The following is a 19809-nucleotide window of genomic DNA, read 5'->3' as shown; positions in this document are numbered from 1 at the left end:
ACCAAGGAATTGGTTGCACTAGAACAGGGGTGGGTAACATGGGGGGGGTCATTCCCACTTGTAGTTTAAAGCGTGTCAAGATTCACATCAGCCCCAATATCGAAATCGAATGGAAAAAGGCCCTTGTTCCCACTATAATGGGAATGCATTTTGTTACCCCATTTAAACCGCTTCTGGTTTTGTCATCCCTACTTGAGCCACTTCAAAATGTAGGAGGAGGAGGAGGAGGAGGAGGAAGATTGGCATTGCTAGGGAGGGTGACCACAGGGTCCTCCTTGGTCCTCTGCAGTGGGAATGACCCCTTGGTTTCCCAGATGTTTGTGGACTGCAACTCCTATTATCCCTAGCAAGGATAGCTAATAGTGAGGGGTGATGGGATGACAAGATGAAGTCCAACACCTGGAGAGCCACACGTTGTTCACCTCTCTGTACTGAATGGTCTACAAGGGTCCCTTCAATGCTTTGTGATGCTATGAAAGTTGTCATAGTCTCTGGAAAGTTTATTAGGCCTCAAATTTCCCTAACTGAAATCACCTAAAAAGAAGAAAGAATAACTTCATATAATATGCTTGGTTGGGCATGTCATGCCATTCCCTTTGCTTTCAGTCAAAGGCTTAAAAAAACAGAGTAAAAAGTACAGTATCCCTGAAAGTCTTGTTAAAACAGGAGTGTTATTTTGTAGATGTGAAAGCTTCTCTTAGACTACAGCTCCCAGAAGGCCCCAGCCTTGTAAATTGTCCCAGTCTCTGAAAGCCTTGCAAATTCTAGCTATTATTCCTGACAAAAGGGATTACCTCTCATGCTGTGTAGACATTAACAGTGTTCCTGTGGTGCCTTCAGGCCCAGCAGAGTTCAGTGACATGTACAAGAATAAAAACCAAAAAAAACTGAATACTGGCTTCAGGAGGAGCCAAATATTCCCAAGCCACCAGATGCAACCTTGGGAAGTCTGCCATGTGGCCTTTTGATGCTCAAAACTGTGACAATGTGTTGGCTGCCACATGTGATCTCTGGGAAAGACACTCAGACTGCAGCTTGCTTCCAGATGACTTTGCCAGGAGACAAGCCAGGCGTTGACAGCCAAAATGGCATTTACACATCATGCTAGCTGTGCAGATGCTGTCTAATTTGATCCAAGATGGTATAGTGGTTAGGTATGATTTAGAAAGTTAGGTATGGGTTTTTGGAATCACAGATCAAATCCTAACAATATGAAGCTCATGGGACAACCTTGAAATAAGTAATTCTCAAGTTAATGTCCATAAAAGATATCCTCAGGATAAAATTGATAGCAATGTGAAGTTAAACTTTAATAGATGTTTTAACTCTGATATTTAGACTTTAGTTTCATACCGCTATATTTGGAAGACAAATGGAAGAAGAGGAAAGATTAATAATATTCTGTTGCTTCATTAGTCACAGTTAATAATAATAATAATAATAAATTTATTTATATACCGCCCTTCCAACGATCAGGGCGGTGAACAACATAATAATACAATAATAATACACAACACCATATACATAATAAAAAGCAATACACATATATTAAAATCAAATTAAAACCCCATCAGCCAACCATCTTGCCGTCAAAAGAGGGAGGAAGGCCAACTGGAACTTCATTCAGGGAATGCCGTTCGAAATAGGAAGGTTTTTAAATCCCTTCTAAACTGAGCCAGGGAGGTGGCCGAGCGGAGCTCTGTAGGCAGCATGTTCTAAAGGGCCGGGGCGACGATGGAATACGACCTCCTCGTTGTGGAGGCTAGTCTAGCCCCTGGAACCCTAAGTAATTGCTGCCCAGAAGTTCTGAGGGTGCGGGGCGGAATGTATGGGGAGAGGCGGTCCTTCAGGTATCCTGGGCCCAAGCCATATAGGGCTTTATAGGTAATCACCAACACCTTGTACTGTGCCCGGAAGCGGATGGGCAGCCAATGCAGATCTTTAAGTATAGGTGTAATATGGCTGGCCCTGGAAGTACCAGTGACCAGTCTGGCTGCCATATTCTGTACCAACTGTAGCTTCCGGGTATGGTATAAGGGTTGCCCCATGTAGAGCGCATTGCAGAAATCCAATCTAGAGGTTACCAGAGCATGTACCACCGTTTCAAGGTCCCTCTGGGCCAGGTATGGGCGCAGCTGGCGAATAAGCCGAAGCTGATAACAGGTGTTCCTGACCGTCGCATTCACCTGAGATGTAAGGTGAAGCGACGAGTCAAGAAGCACCCACAGACTGCGCACGGAGTCCTTCACAGGAAGCGTGATCCCGTTCAGGACAGGTGGAACCACCGCCATTCCTGGACCAGGGGAACCTATCACAAGTACCTCCGTTTTCTCTGGATTCAGACTGAGTCGGTTTTCCCTCATCCAGCCCATTACTGACTCCAAACAGGCCACGAGAGGAGAGATGCCATCCCCGGTCACTGCATCAGTTGGAGGTGTTAAGCTTTTTGAAAACTAAAATTACTCAGCAAAATGCATACTAGTAAATATGGGACAACAAATGGAATAATGTGTGTAATACTGTGTTGAATACATTCCCACTGACATTATACCATTTGTGTTCTTAATTTTGGTGCAAGCCTTTCCTTGCAGGCATTACTCCTTATCCAGATCCAGTTTCAAGATTACCAGGTACCTGAATAAGGAATATTATTTCATCTGAACCCTTTCACATTACACAATTATAGCACTATGATTCCACTTTAACTGTCATAGCTGCAGCTCATGAAATCCTGGGGATTGCAGTTTGAGGAGGCAATGGAGCTGTCTAGCAGAGACCCAGGTTCAATTTCCTACTTAGCCATGGAAAGCCACTGGGTGACCTTAGGTGGGTCACACAATCTCAGCACCAGAAAACCCTATGATAGGTTCGCCTTTGGGTCTCCATAAGTCAGAAATGACTTGAAGGCACACAACAGCAAACTACCAATCCTAGGATTCCTTAGGATTGAACCATGGTAGTTAAAGTGGAATCATATTGTTGGAATTTTGTGGTTGTTGTTGTTAATTGCCATAGTGACCCTGTGGATGAGACATCTACAAGACCCCCTGTCCTCAACTTTTCTGCTCAGTTCCCGCAGGCCCAGGCTTATGTCCTCCCTGATTGAGTCTAACCATCTGACATGTGGTCTTCCTCTTTTTCTACTACCTTTTACCTTTCCTAACATAATTGTCTTTTTCTAATGATTCGGTTTTCCTTATGTTGTGACCAAAGTACAACAGTCTAAGTTTAGTTATCTTGGGTTCCAGGTAGAGTTCAGGCTTGATCATTGTAATTGTTTAGTGTGGATTCTGCATAAAGTTCTGTTACCATCTATAGTGTAAATTCCCACAAAGACCTAGACATATAAACATGCCACCTACCGTCATGAAAATATGCCACCTACCATGGCACAACAACTATTGTCATTGTGTTTTGACCAAAGCAGCTGTTTTTGCCTTGGAATGAGCAAAGGTAATGGTGGGAATGAGGACATTTTCTTGTTCCACACTTTTGCTTATCCTGAACTGCTCATTTCCTGGAATAGTGGAATAGGAGGTTTCAAAACAAACCATCTCCCCTTAAAGTGCTTCAGTTGTTCTTTCAACTAAACTCACTAGAGCAGTGATGAGGAAGCAAGATTTTTTTTACTGTTTGTATTATGCTGAATAAATTCCAAAATTTTGACCTCATTTAAAAAACAGAAAATTATGAAAGGAGAGAAATAAAATAGAAACAGTAGACAGACTCAGAAATTGGCTAGCATTCAGTATTGCAGTTATGAATTCATAAGCTAAAATTTCAGATCCATAATTGCTCTGTATTCAGTAAGGATACAGTCCATGGACTTACTGTAAGACTTACTTGACACCGCACCTCACCCTAAGAGCCAGCAGCTGAATTGGGTGGTTGGTTCAGATTCCAACCACAATGCAAGGAGGATGACATTTCACACACACACACACACACACACACACACACACACACCCTTACTCTACCCAGTGGGGTTTGATGGTTGAATGGAGAGTCAAACCCTAGTCTCCAGAGCTGTAGTCTAATGCTCAAACCACTGGGTCTTTATTTCTACCTTTCCTCCCAGATTGAGGCTCAGGGCAGCTTACAAGTTGTAATCATTACAGGAAAGTTAAAAACATACAAAACATCAACATTAAAATAGGATTAACTATTAAAAATATTAAAACACACTTTAAAAGGAGAAAAAGCAGTTATCTTTTATGTTTTATTTCTGTATGTGCATGGCATGAGAGCTAGCATGGTATAGTGGTTTAGCTGTTAGTACTTGTTTTGATGTCACCTCCTCAGAGGTCCTTCTGGTGGAAATGCAATCAAAGGCCTTCTTGGTGGCTGCTTCCAGACTCTGGAACTCCCTTTGTAGCAAGGCATCGGTTGGCCTTGGAAGGTGGAAGATGGAGAGCCTTTCTGTTCCAGTTGACTTTGGGGAACCAGTCATTTTACAAGAAAAAGGGTTTCCTTGGTGCACTGTTTTTTGCTTTTAAATCAATGATTTAAATAATTTTAATCTACACACATTTTAATATTATCTTAATCATAATAATATCTTTTAACTACATGTGTTTTTACTTGTATTTCTTTTTATCTTTCAAGTAACTTTCTATCTCAGTTTTAGAGAAAAGATAGGATATAAATAAAATAATAATAATAATAATAATAATAATAGATTTTATTTTTATCCCGCTTTTCCGCGATGATCAAAGCGGCTTACAAAGATGCATGGACAGATGGACAGATAAAGACACTGGGAAGTAGGGAGCATTGCTCTAAAACTCAAAAGAGTTTTAACCACAAAAACCTACAAAACCTTGGCACAGGTCTTGCCAAATGAACATCTTTAGCATTTTTTTAAATGATAACTAGGAAGCCTCCAGTTTCATCTGTTACTAAGAGTGAATGTTGCTATAAAATCCTGCAATTCTATAGCAAACCTTCATGACAGCTTTTGAAGTGGTACCAGATTTGGCAGTTCAGCTGAAGAACCATAAAATTTATCGTATAGTGACAACCTTTGGGGGAAAAACTCACTGTGTTCTTTATATCCAAACAAAGACAAAATGGGGCATTTTGGTATGTTTCATAATAATTGCACACCTCTCGAAGGTACAGCCTTATTTATCTGGAAATTCAGTATGAAAGCGATCTTGTAGCATCTCTGAGACTAACTAAAAGAAAAAAGTTGACAGCATAAGCTTTCATAGACTTGAACTCCAAATATGCACCTGAGGAAACAGGCTCAAGTCTACAAAAGCTCATGATACCAACTTATTTTTTTTTAGTTAGTCTCAAAGGTGCTACAAGATCCCTTTACACCTTCTCAAGAAACAGTGTCCAATGATAACAAGGCCTACCAACTATATGACATCTATTCCAGTGTAGCCATCATTTATCCTCCTGAAGACAGTGTAATGTAGTGGTTTTCTTGGGCTGGAGCTAACATATTTGATATCCTTTTAATATTAAATACTGAAGTAAGTGACTAGTGGGTGACCTATAAAGGCAACCCCAAAGCCATAAATCAAGATGGCACCAGCAAGGGAGGAAGCAAGGCACCCATGCCAATGAGATCACGCAAGAAACCCATAAAAATTCCTTGGGTCTCAATAGGTGATATGGGGAATCTGGCTGAAGGTGATAGATGTGCACATATTTCATACTATAGTCAGACATTTCTTGACCATTCTTATCTTCCTGGGAAATCATTTGGGTTTTGAGGTCATCCTTTCATCCAGACATGATTTTAGATATTTATACCACTGTCTGGACCCTAGCAAGTTGGTCTAGTAGACTCTAGTTTGTAACTAAACAGACACCTCAAAATGCTGGCCCCTCACTTGCTTTGGTGGCTATTGAACTTTCTTCTTTCTGGTTTCCCATTGACTTCAAAATCAGTAAAGTATCACCATTAGCAAAACCTCCTCTAGTCACTAACTTTGCTTTGTTAGTTCTTGTGTATGAATGTGTGTGCTTGTGTGTGTGTGTGTGTGTGTGTGTTGACTATTCCCCTAAATAAACTGTAAAACCTATTTGGAATTGCTTCTGGAGATTCTGTGTGATTTGGAACTGGTATGAAGAGGGTTAAGATCCCAAGGCCATCCGTTGCCCCAGCCAAAACATAATTTGAGCTATTCAAATTCCCCTAAATTCCCCATATTAATTTTGGGTAACAGTTCACATGCTGGTTGAGAAAGATGTGGAAGCTTGTGGCCCAAGTTGCCATTCAGCCAAGGAAATTACTGGGTTACCATAATGCAGTATCTTCCTCAGCCTGACTTACCATCACAATGTTCTTCTGAAGTTAAAGTGAGGAGTTGGGAAGCCACATAAACTACTTTGAGTTCATTTGAGGAAAGCCACGTTAAAAAGTAATTTGTATATTTGCATCAGGGAATCATCCCTGAAGAGAAATTGTTAGCCCACTACTGGCCAGGCCCAGCATTGATCAAAACGCATCTCTCCTACAGCAGGTTTTAGGGGAAAGGAAAGCAGAACTTGCTCCGATCATAATTAAACATGTAGCTTGGCTCGCAGTTTGTGTGTTCTACCTTCTCTGCTGATTAAATAACCTTAATAGCCTTTTGTTTTAGAGGTTTCCCCAGATCCTGACCTTGGTCTTGAGTAATCCTTACTTTCTTTCATGCTTGAGTTATTCTACTAGCTACCTAACTCATCTTTTTGTTATGTGTGTTCAAGTTGTTTCTGACTTATGGTGACCTTAAGGCAAACCTATCATGGAGTTTTCTTGGCACCCTCTGAAGTTGAGGGAGTGTGATTTGCCCAAGGTCACCAGTGGGTTTACATGGCCAAGACGGGATTTGAACCCTCGTAGTCCAACACCCAAACCACTAAGCAACCCCCAGCTACACTGTAGAAATAATTAAAATAAAGCAATAAAATGCTCATAAACTTCTGTTCTCATTGTGGAGCCCCATGTATAAACACTGGCCAAAATCTATGGATACAATAAAGATCCACATAATTTGACCAGTCTCTCGCAACTCTCTGGAGAAGCAATTGGCTGATGTAGCAAGGCTTCCTTCCATGTCGAAGTGACACTGTTCCGAGGAAAGAAAACATTTCAAAATGCAAAGCAAAATTGTGAGTCATCTGGAATGGGATTTCACCTGCCTCCTGTTTAGAGAACCACAAACAGGATTACCTCAGGGGCTGGAGAATCAAAGTCAGCTTTGCAAAGGTTAGAACAGGGTTTTTTTGTAAAGGAAATGTAACTGTTTTGCTTCTGTATGCAGTTTGTAACATAATTAGGAATGACTACACTAAGAACTATGGCTGTTGTTTTGTCTTTGGACTGAATTGAGTGTGCTCTGACCCCTTAAGTACAGCTTGGAATCCAGACTCTCCCTGAATTGGATCCAGACCAAGTTCAGGGCCTGTTGAAATTGGTGTGAAAAGTAAATGGTGCCTTTTCACAAATGCAGCTAGCTAGCTCTGGAATGAATCCCTTCTCTCTTGCTTCAAATAAGGGAGATCCCATTGCAGGCCTGGTGATTATGTCCCTGTGATGGACATGCATATAAACCTGTTAAATTATCAAAACCTGTGTGAAGTTCATGAAGGCTCAACGGACAGTAATTGTACATTAGCATTACAGATGAAAGTTGTAAATATTTAACAATAATTCAATAAGTCTTCCTCTGCCAGGGGACTCCAGGGGCTGTAGTTCTATGACAGAGGGTTAGCTGTGTCTCAGGGTGCATCTTGTTGTTCTTGTTGTTGTGTGCCCTCACGTTTTTTCTGATTTATGGCAACCCTAAGGTGAACCTATAATGGAGTTTTCTTGCCAGGTTTCTTCAGAAGGGGTTTGCCTTTGCCATCCTCTGAGGCTGAGAGAGTGTACCTTGCCTAAAGTCACTCAGTGGGTTTACAAGGCCAAGATGGGATTTTAACCCTGGTCTCCAGAGTCCTAGTCCAACACTCGAACCACTATGCCATGTGCATCTACACTGTAGAAATAATATGTTTGACACCATTTTAAGTGCTGTAGCAACATCCTATGGAATCCTGGGATTTGTAATTTTACATGGTGTTTAGCCTTCTCTGCCAAAGAGTGCTGATGCCTCCCCAAACTACAAATCCTGCAATTCTGTAGGATGGAGCCATGGCAGTTAAAGTGGTATCAAACTACATTATTTCTACACTGTAGATGCATCCGTGTATATAATGTTTTCTTTCAGAGCTGAAAAGGTTCTCTTTTTGGGAGGGGGCAAGTACAGCTTCCAGAAATCTTCATCCCTGGTCAGTCTGGCTGGGGGATTTGGGGAGTGATAGTCCCCAAAGTAAGCCTTCTCTGTTCTAGTTTCTTTTACTGTACTTTCTTCTTCTATTTTAAGCTTTAGGGTTATAGTTTTTTTTCCTGCTTAACAAGAAAGTTGAACCACAGTTCAACTCATAAAAACTTAGAGAAAGTGAGCCAAGCTATGGAGTCACAACAATGATGATCCTGAGCTTAACCTTTTAACTCTGCCAAAACTGGACAAATTTCTCTTCTGCTGTCCACTTGAGCAAGTTTCAGCTAAAGTTCTGCATGCATACTGAGACCTTGGAAGTAATGGGTTACAATTAACAACATTAGCTGTAATTCATTATTTCGGGGAGGACATAACATTGCCATTGATACTACATTTAAAAGCTCAGTAACTACTGGAAACATTGTTACTGTTCTGCTGGGATTATTTCTCCTAATATTGCTTGGGCTTTAAAAAAACTATTTTAAGCCTTTTTAAAAAGTGTGTTAAAAATAACCTGAAGATAATTAATTAGTAATCCATTTATAGTAGTCAATGTAATACATTACTTTTTTCAACAGCAAATAACATTAGTGTCTTACCCACCCTCTTTTAACTAGTAAGTAATGATAACAATTTACTTTTTAAAAGCAATATTCCAGGCTTTAGAGTGATAGATAAGGAACACGTCTAGGAAGTTCTTAGTAGTAGAGTGTTATCCTTGCAGAAGAGCTCTGGTGCAATCCCCAGCAGCTCTAAGTCTAGGGGTGCATATACACTGTAGAAATAATGCAGTTTAGCACCACTTTAATGGCCAAGGCTCCATCCCACGGAATCCTGGGGTTTGTAGTTTTGTGAGTCACCCAAATTCTTTGGCAGAGATGACCCCAAACCTTATTAAACTACAAATCCCAGAATTATCTAGGGTGGAGCTACAGCATGTGACATGGGCTCAAACGGCATTATTTCAACAGTGCAGATGCATCCTTGGAAAGGCCAGTTTGAAATTCTGGAGCGCCACTGCCACTCAGCAGAGATGATACTGAACTAGATAGACAAATGGTTTAACTTAGTATAAGATAACTTTGTGTGGTTCTTATATATACTGCATTGGGTAAAGTCATGCAATACCAAATATTCTGTAAAAGGAGCTGCACTGGCACAAGATCTGTCCACATCCTCTCATTCATGATTTAATGTACTGCACTGTCTGCATTTCAACTCTTCTTCCCATATCAGCCTTCTGGGTACAGAGAAACCAGACAGGGCTTAAAAAAAATGCTGGCAGAAGAAAATTCAAATTACTATTTATGGTAGGAAAAGGACCAAAAAGTTCATTTCACAGTGTGTTCATTTCAAGCACTCTCTGTGCCCTCCGTTTAACATTTTTTCCTGGATTTATAACTCAGCATTACCAATCTGAACTGAATAATTTGATGCTGTTGTATGCCTTCAAGTTGTTTCTGGCTTATAGCAACTCTAAGGCAACCCTATCATGGGGTTTTCTTGGCAAGATTTGTTCAGAGGTTTGCCATTGCCCTCCCTAAGGCTGAGAGCACGTGACTTGCCCAAAGTCACCCAGTGGGTTTAATGGCAGAGTAGGGAATTGAACCCTGATCTCCAGAGTCATAGTCCAGTACTCAAGCCACTATGCCACACTGGCTCTCGAAACATAATTATCAGCCATAATTTCAGAAAAATCCAGGATTTTGTGAACTCTGAATAAATGTAGCAGAGAATATGCAAGTGTTATCCAAAACCACAAAATAAGGAGAGATGTTGGAGGCAACCTTCCCCAGCCTGACACCCATGAAATGCTTCCATAAAGCCTCCCAATTGCCACTGCTGCTTCCATGGCCAAGTAGGGTTTGGGGAAGGGAAGGAGTCAGCTGGCCAGAAAGACTCATTAGCAAAGTTCAGGAAAAGTTAGTTTTAGAACTACAGTTTTTTTAAGTCAAAATGGCAACTTTTCCAAGTTCTTCTCAAGGTAGGCAGAGCTGGCCCTGTCATTAGACAGAGTGAAATAGTCACTTCTGGCATCAGATCTGGAAGGGAGCTGAGTGTGGGGGGTGGATGGGTGCTGTAACTGTGTATTCCTATAGGGCAGAGCTTGAGGTAGATGGCCTTTGTGGTCCCTTCTAACTTTAGGATTCTATGATTCTATGCCATTTGTTTGCTTTTGCTTATCATCCCCATTTCTTGGTTTTACAGTTTACCTAGTATTATCGATTGGAGTTTTAAACCATCAGTGGTTCACTGATTCATAGATTCTTGGAAGCCAAATCACTGATGGTTCAAAACTCCACTCAATAACACCTGGTAGACTGAAACTGTTGTTGTTGTTGTTTTAACGACAGGGATATGGAGAGACAATTCTGACTTGGTTTTAAATGTTCAGTTAAGTTGTTGTTAACTACCCTTGAGCCAATCTTGACTCATGGCTACCCTGGAGATGAGACATCTCCAGTATTTCTTGTCCTCCACTACTGTCCTCAGTTCTTGCAGATTCATGCCCATGGCCATCCTGATGGAATTCATCCACTTAGCTTATGGTCTTCCTCTCTTTCTCTTTTCTTCCACCTTTCCTAGCATTATGGTATTTTCTAATGAGCCATGTATTCTCATGATGTGGCCAAAGTATGACAGTCTCAGTTTAGTCATCTTGGCTTCCAGGGAGCTCTCAGGCCTAATCTGTTCTATGAGCCATTTGTTTGTCTTTTTGGATGTTCACAGTATCCTCAGCATTCTTCTCCTGCATCACATCTCGAATAAATGTATTTTCTTTTTATCTGTTTTCTTAATTTTCCAACTCTTACATCCACATGCAGTAATGGGGAACACAATTGCTTGCACAATTCTGGCTTTTGTGCTTAGTTGTGTGTCTTTGTTCTTGGGGACCTTTACAATTCTTTCATAGCTGCCCTCCCCATTCTTTCTCTTCTTCTGATATCTTGGCTGCAGTCCCCATTCTGATCAGTGTTTGATCCAAGGTACAGGAACTCTTTTACTATTTCTATTTCCTCATTGTCTAGGTTGAATTTATGGATATCTGCTGTGATCATTATTTTAGTTTTCTTTATGTTTAACAGTAAGCCTGCTTTTGCACTTTCTTCTTTGACTTTCTCAATAGTTGCTCTAGATCTGTGATGTTTTCTGCTAGCAGTATAGTGTCATCTGTTCAGTTAAGACAAATACAATAACAAATTACCTGTTCCTGGTGGAGATGAAAACTGCTAGAATTGGTGTATTAATATGGATCAAAATGGATGTATGAGTTTTAAAGAGAGTCCCAAAATTGCTGTTTTATTTATTTTAGTGTTTATCGTTTAGTATTTGTTTTAGTGTATTACTAATTTTCTCGTTCTTATCTCAATAAATATTTTGGTAGGTAAGACTGACTGTGTAGTGTTATATCCTAAGTATTCTTCTTTCACTTTCCAGTGCATTTGTCCATGCTGTGTTCAGAAGAGCCAAGGATAAAGGGGACATGGGTTATATTCGGCAGCACACTGATGGTAAATCTTGATTCTCCAAGTCCCAACTGATGTTAAGAACAAGAAATCATTTTTTCATCTCATAGATTCAGAACACTCATGATCCCCCCTCCCCCCATGATGGGAAACTGTAGATTTCCAATGAAAGCTGCACATCTTGTCCAGAAACCGCACCGTTTTCCAGAAATCACAGAGCTTCTCCTGAAAACTGTGCAGCTTACCCTGAAAACTGCATGGCTTTTAGCACAGAAATGAAATTGCACAACATGCAACATATTGCTTAGACTACAGGGAGGAAACCATCTATATTTAGTTGATAAAAACCAACTAAAATGTGGAGAAACCATCAATGAAAAGGTGCTCTCCACCAATTATTGAAAAGCAAAGCAGAAACAGGAGAGACACAAAGTGTGTGATAAGTATCAATCCTACTGTAACTGTGCTCTATTAGCTTCATGTAATAAACTCTAAAGTGTGCCATCTTTTCATGGCATGGAGGTGGGCTCTTCAAATCTATGCCAAAGGAGTACAAGTTTTGCAGTTTCTATCAAGCAGTACAGCTCCAGATACAGCTTTGGCAGAGGACTGTTATTTAAGGACCGGCCTGGTGAGATATGCAAAAACCTGCTACCGGAAGGTTAGCAACCCAGCTGATGAATTGGTCACAGCCACCATGAACACAACAATGATGTGGAATTGTTGCAACATGTATTGCTGGATGTACTATTAAAAAATCATGGATGTTCAGGGTGTTCAGTGTGAAGAACATATCAAGAATGTTGCACATAGAGTAGTTACTTCTTTTTAAAAATGCATTGTGGCCTCATATTTCAGTAGTCAGTTTCATGCTGCAATAGTACATTTTATTAATTCCATTAATGCTAGGTATTTTTGATTATAAGAGATTACAAACAATGCCCCCAAAAGCCACTGATCTAAAACAAGTCTTACTGTGTGCTCTCTTCTGAGCATAGTTACAGCTGTGAGAAATGCCTGCTTATTAGCATAATGTAATATTGTTACTAGAAGGCAATTGTTGTTGGACCTAACTCAACAACAAAAAGATTTAGAGTTTCACATAATATTGCAATAATGGGAGGGGAAGGACAGCATCCACAAGTGAATACAGTGGTGATAGTGTGGCAAAACAGCAACTGCCTAAGTGTGAAACACACTATAATGTGTACAAACAAGTCAGCTGAGTCAATTGCTTACTGATGATCAGTAGAACACAACATTGGCTCATCAAAAGACATAGCAATGGTATAGGCAGGTGGGAAAAAAGTGCTATGGAGGCTGGTGTAAAATGCTAAGCGCAAGAGATGTGCAGAGTTCAGGAATGCTGGGTAGACAACATGGGCAATGGGCTCAGCGGTTTCTTCTGAGATTCTTATATGCAGTTCCACACTGGTATAATTGACACCCTTGCAGAAGATATCCTCCTGCTTATAGAAGTGTGTGGTTGCCTGGGGCCCAAGGTCAGGGTGACTTGTGACTGATGTGATTTTATCAATAAGGTGGACAGCATTTTTGAATTCCTCCTTAGTAGGAGGGAGCATGTTGGTTCGCATTTCCCTGCGGAAGATGACCTTGCCTTCCTTTAGAGTGTTGGAAAGCGTGCAGATCTCAACCTGGGAAGAATTGCTCTCATAGGTGACCCAAACACACCCATCCAGGCCTTTCTGTCCACAAACATCCCACATGGATTTGTTGTCATCAATAAGGCAGCGGTACGACGAGTGGCCATATTTGGCGCAACGGTAGTTATTGTGGCAAGGCAAACCGGTAGGAGTGATGTCTTGGAATGGAGAGCAGCGTTGACTGCCATGGATTGTTTCACAATGGAAAGAGCCTTGAATTGCCCGACAGTTCTTGATACATAAGTTGTTCTCCTGGGAATATTCGAGGAAATCAGTCTGCCCAACCATTCCGCAGTAATTCCATTTTCCATTTTTTAAGTAGCAGTAGCGGTAGTTGCCCCCCCAAAGGTCACAGGATGAGGCACAGGCTTGGCCTGAAGAGTCCAGGCCATCCTCTAAGGAACAGTAGTCCCATGATTTCCCACTTCCACCACTTTGTTGGCACCAGGTGTAGTCATAACCATGATAGCCACATGAATCTCCACAGATCCCCCCATAGCTTGTATAATGAATGGCATAACTGCAGAAAGTGAAGGGCAGAACACAAAAAAGTGCAAGCAAAGCTACATGGACACTCGTCATCTTCTTGAGAATCTGAAATGAAAAAAAGAGGGATGGGGGTCTGATAACTCTATGTTTCCAAGATTGTGTTTCAACCTGTAGTATCCTTCTTACAATATCCTTAATGTCTGTAACAAGTCTACAATATTCTTAAGATAGTCTCCTTGCCTGTTCATAACTTTGCCTATAATGGTTTTATTCTCTGATATTTTAGCCTATTTTAAAGGGTTGATGATTGGTCTTACCATTAGGCAGCTAATTTTGGATGCTATGAAAAGAGAGGAAGTGGTTAATCACTGGTGCATATTATCAGGAAAGTGCTTATGCAGTTTTCTGCCTCAAAGGATAAAGGCTGCTGCCACACTGCAAAACTGATGCAGTTTTACACCACTTTAACTCTCATGGCTCCATCCTATGGAATCTTGGGATTTGTAGTTTGTTGTGCCACCAGAGAACTCTGACAGGGAAGGTTAAATATCTTGCAAAACTGCAAATCCCAGAATTCCATAGCATTGAACCATGACAGTTAGTGTAAAAATGCATTAATTCTGCAGTGTAGATGCAACCAAACTAACATGACTGGCCTTGGATCCCAGTCTTAAGCTTTGTCCCCGTTTCCTCATTTTTGTTAAACCCAGTAAATACCAGTAAGTCCACATGAACAGAAATAGGGACTTGAAAACAGGCCCCAGAAGTGAGAGTTTTACATTAGGGATGAAACAAATATTTGTAATCATTGGTTTCCACATCCCAAAAAAAAAGGACTGTCCAACAGCTGGAAAATCTTATCAAGGAAGAACTGTGTGCAGCCTTTTCCAGATATTCAAATGTCCCAAAGTATTGTGAGGGAATTATTCCATAATTATTTGGCTTGAGAATAGTCCAGGATGTGCATCCCTGTCTTTAGTATGACTCATTGGATAACAATGACATACAAAGTTTTAAAAAATGTTACCTGGAGGCAGCAAATCCTGAAAAATTAATTAAGATGCAAATAACGACAGCTCCTTGGGAAAAAGAAGGGGGGGAAATCAGTCAGCAAGTGAAGTTTCCAGTTATATAGAAAGATGTAGAATTCTTTTGCACTGAGAAATCTACTCATGTAGCATTTTCAAGAAGAGCAAATAATTCACAGGATATCATAGCCACACAAGCGGGAAAATCAAGTCCATCCTCCTTGAATTTGTCACATCACCATCCAGCAAGGATCTCTGCCATTTGCACAACTACACCGCACATAGCACTCAAAATAGCAAAGGATATACCAGTTGTGGGGAGGGGATCACATTGCTGCAAGTTCTTTCTCAAGGAAAGATATCTGGATTACCCACATCCTTAATAATTGTTCTTTTTTCCCTACTGGAATGGGAAAATAAATTGTCTGGGAAGACCTATGCTTACTTGTGAAATGAATATGCCATCACATATTCCATTATCTTGTTAAGTAGTATATCAGGATCTATTCCAAAAACAAAAGGGATAGGAAATATAGAAATGGAAAAATTCATAATACAGAGATTCAGGCTCCAGTGTTCCCTTCTCCACAGCTGAGGTACAATCTTGAAAGCTATCAGCTATGTATTGGAAATTACTTTCCCTGCTACATCTCTTTTTTATTATTATTCATATTTTGCATTTTCTTTGAACATGAAAAACAGACTTGTTACTTGGGAAAACAGCTGCCTTTTTTTCAAGCTTTGTCTGTCCTTTTATTAAAATCACATATTACCATGTATTTTAATGCATTACAAAGGTTTAACACCTAGATTTAGATTTAGTCATACTTAGAGTAGACCAACTGAAACTACTAGTTTATGAAAATGACTGAATTTAGCTCCCTTGATTTCAATGGGTCTGTTCTGCATGACTAAGGGTGCATCTACTCTGTAGAAATAATGCAGTTTGACACCGCTTTAAGTGCTGTATCACCATCCTATGGAATCCTGGAGGATTTGTAGTTTTGCAAGGTCTTCTCTGCCAAACAGTATTGGTCTCACAAAACTACAAATCCCAGGATTCTGTAAGATGGAGCTACAGCACTTAAACTGGTATCAAACTGCATTATTTCTACAGTGTAGATGCAACCTAAGTCTAGACCTAGCTCTTAGTGTTCAAAAGCCTAATATATCTTATCCAGTTCCTCTTCACAATCTTTGTGATGTAGGTTGCTCTAATGTCAATTTACAGATGATGAATTGAGATTGCCAGTTATATTTGTGCAACATCTTCAAGGCTGAACTTGTGTGTTTTTACGCTGTCTTCCAAGTCCATTCAAATGATCTGCCTCATTCTCATTGCTGAAATTCTTTTCCATTTTGACTAGCTGTGACCTCTATTTGGTACTCCCAAAAAATGATCCTAAACCTGTTCCACTTCCAGGATGCAACCTTTCTTGAGTAGCCTGTACATAATCAACTAAATTTTACAAGAGGTATATTATTTCAGAGGAAAGAGCTGCCAAAACCATCTCTAAGCATTCTTTGCCTAAGAAAGCCCTATGGAAATTTATGAGGCTGCCGTAAGCTGACAGACAACTTGAAGGCATGTATGCACAGTCATTTTAATCCAATGCTGTTCACTCTTGTACTAAGTAGTAGAGTCTTCCGCAGAGAGATCACAACTTCAGGAAAACCTCATGGGTGCTATTTTTTTCCTCAGTTAAAAAAAAATCTCACAAGGACATCTTACATGAAAACTACATATTTTCACAGGAAAATGAAAACAGAGATCCCGAACCCTATTTTACCTTCATGATTTCAGAATGTTTGTTTTGTGTATTGTACCTCAGACTAACTATAATCCTATATATGTGTTATCTTGTCCCATAGGTCTCACAAAAATACAGATCTGGAAGAAAGACTCAGAATGAAAATGTCCCAGGCCCCTGAAAGCAAAATGAAATATATCCCATGCAAATTGGACAGATAATTAGATATAGCTCAGTTCTCAATCAGGAATCTTCAAGTTTACACCAAAGTCAACCTGATTGATGCCAGTGGGGTTGACTATCAAATATGGATGTTTAAGATCACAGTTGAATCCGCTTTTCGCCAACACACGTCCTTCCAAAAAAAAAAAGGGGCTTTTAAAATCCCACCTTCCCTTCGTTGTGTTTTTAACCAAAACAATTCTTTTGCTTTGAATTGAGCACAGGATAATATCCTTGTCCCATACCCATCTGCCTGAATTAGGAGGACTCTAAACAAGGCTTCTCCATTACTTACTTCTGTCCTTTCTAAGTGCTGGTCTCGCTCTGTCTTCTCTGAACCCTCAGGAGCAGTGATGAGTGAGCAAAACCTTTTGCTGTTTATATGCTGAGGGAATTCCAATACTCTGACCTTATTTAAAGCCAGAAAAAAAGGGGAAAGGGAGAAACGAAAGAGATAGGACAAATGAGGAACTTTCCCTCAGATACAGAAAGGATGTTTTGCTTCTCCAAGGAGATACCCAGCCACATGACAGCCCACCTACAAAGAAGCAAGGAAGGATCAGTTGTTAACTTCAGTTAAGAGACATTAGCAGTGATATTAGCCTGTTGTAACATCCATTGCCACAAACTCAAGGTGGGTCCAAATACATAAGCAGTTGTTTTGATCCATGTCAATAAAACCATTTTGACACATGTATTTTCTGTTGGCCCAGAAAAGTAACTATTCCAAAGACTGTGTTGTATGTGTTTTACCAAAGTTGTTTGGTTATTGAAGTAATTAACAAATGGTTGTTAGTCTTGGGTTCTCAGATGTCAGACTACAAATCCCCTCATCCTTGACCACTGATTTTGCTATCGGTGAACATGGGAGCTGTAATTCAACAGCATTTGACAACCCAAAGTTCAGTATCAATGGCAAACATTGAACCCTAATTATCTAATGCTTCTCCTCTACATTTTTTGTGCCTAACATTTAACAATCATTCTTTCCTCTTTGTGAGAGCCAGTGTGGTGTAATGGTTTGAGCATTGGACCAGGTCTGGAGATCAGGGTTCAAATCCCTCCTCAGCCCTGCAATCCCATTCAGTGGCCTTGGGCAAGTCACGTTCTCTCAGTTTTACAGGAAGGCAAAGTTAAATCCCCTCTGAACAAATCTTGCCATGAAAAACATGTGATAGATTCGCCACAGGGTCGCCATGTTGGAAATGACTTTAAGTCACACAACAACTTTTCTCCTTGAAGCAATATCAGAAGCCTCTCACAGTTGCTCCCCCCACCCCCCACAGGGCAGCATCTAACAAAATAGTTAGTGTCTATTATGAAATGAGAATGCTTACAGCCATTTGATTTCCTATTTACCAAAAAAAAAAATGTAATATATTTAAGTAAATCCCTTTAAAATCCTGTTTTATTTCTAGTTTACAGCATCTCAGATCAGAATGCACTGAAAAATGACATGTAGGCAATTACAGTTTTATAAACCTTCTGTAAAGGTCTGTTTCTATGGCATGCTGAATTCAAAATCCAGTCATTTATGAAATCTAGATTTTTAATTCTGTGTGGGAGTATAGGAACATAGGAATATAGGGGTGTTTATTTCCTCTATGTGCTGAATATAGAGGAAATAAACATCCCTATATTTCTATGTTCCTATACTCCCACACAGAATCAAAAGTTAGATTGCAAACATGACTGGATTTTTATTTATTTGTTTTAATCTTCCATAGTTGTAAACAGTGCTGTTTTGCCTTTATGATGATCCACATTCAGAGAATAATTTTGTATCTAATACTGCACCATCATTTTGCACATTAAGATGAAATGGCATCCCATAACTGAATTAAAATACAATTAGTGCATTTAATGCAGTCGTGATGTTGCCAAAAGCAAGGGTTAGTGGTCACCAGTGGAATGATTCTAGTGGAACAATTGTCTTCTGAATGAATCATAGTTATCATTCCTGTTGTGAAAGTGATTTTCATAATAGAAGGCTGTATTTTTCCATCTGTATATGCATGAGTTCTAATTCACTTTCCTCTCAATCATCACCAGAATCCCTTTTGGCTTTAAGATAATCTGTGGTTCTTAGACTTCTCCATTATATATACCAGCTTCAGCACTTCAGAGGTTCTTGTTTTCTGGAGAGTCATATTTTTGTCTATTTGAAAAGCATGAATCATATAAAATCCCTGCAAGGAAGTGGTTACAATCCATTTTAGAGAATTCTTTGGCTCTACTGGTACATTCCTTCTATCATCTCTCTTCCTTTCTTTTCATTTTGTTGCCTTGGAATGACCTGGGTATCATGTACACAATCTTCTGGGTCTATATACTGTACTAACTTCAGTAGTTGTTTTTCTTTTAACAGTCCAGCCATCACATCTTCTCCCCAAAAAGACAGTATATTTATAGTGTGAAACTGGAACTTGGAAGATCCAGTTTGAAGTTCCATTGAGCTATGAAATCCACTGAGGACACCTTTGGCCAGTCATGTTTTCACAGTCTGTCTTACCTTTGCAGGGTGGTTGCAAGGGTACAGTGCAGAGAAGGAGACCCAAGTACAGGTACACCATTTTGGCCTTACTGAAAGAAAGGCATGGGAATAAATTAGTAAAATGCAAAATAATTAAACAGCAACAACAATAACAGCCCCATCTATAATGATAGCATTCATAGGATTCAGAGACATAGCCATGTTAAAAAGTCTGGAATATCAGTATATAGAGAGATCTTGCAGCACCTTTGAGACTAACTGTGCGAAAGAAGCTGTAGCATAAGCTATAGATGCAGATGCAAAAACAGATGCATCTGGGAAAGTAGACCAAATCTACAAAAACTCATGCTACATCTTCTTTTCCACAGTTAGTCTCAAAGGTGCTTCAGGATCCCTTTACATAATGATAACATTTATAGTTTAGTAGCATTCT

The 19809-nt window shown here is 40.0% G+C and overlaps 1 protein-coding gene across 2 annotated transcripts; it reads right to left on the bottom strand.

Annotated features, from left to right (window-relative positions):
* Positions 1 to 12580: 12580 nt before the first annotated feature.
* On the bottom strand, positions 12581 to 19463 carry LOC121932565. Of its 2 annotated transcripts, XM_042471266.1 has the most exons (4): positions 19395 to 19463; positions 17178 to 17420; positions 14909 to 14960; positions 12581 to 13986 (listed from the first exon to the last, which is right to left on the bottom strand). In XM_042471266.1, exon 4 carries the CDS (start codon positions 13972 to 13974, stop codon positions 12964 to 12966), a length of 1011 nt encoding a protein of 336 aa, XP_042327200.1. In that variant the 5' UTR covers positions 13975 to 13986; positions 14909 to 14960; positions 17178 to 17420; positions 19395 to 19463; the 3' UTR covers positions 12581 to 12963. The 2 variants fall into 2 exon arrangements, with proteins under 2 accessions (XP_042327200.1, XP_042327201.1); XM_042471267.1 differs by lacking the exons at positions 14909 to 14960; positions 19395 to 19463 and having other exon boundaries at positions 17178 to 17421.
* Positions 19464 to 19809: the final 346 nt, after the last annotated feature.

This window comes from Sceloporus undulatus, chromosome 6 (genome assembly GCF_019175285.1).
Source record: "Sceloporus undulatus isolate JIND9_A2432 ecotype Alabama chromosome 6, SceUnd_v1.1, whole genome shotgun sequence".
Taxonomy (NCBI): Eukaryota; Metazoa; Chordata; class Lepidosauria; order Squamata; family Phrynosomatidae; genus Sceloporus; species Sceloporus undulatus.
This window is presented reverse-complemented; position numbering and strand designations above follow the sequence as displayed.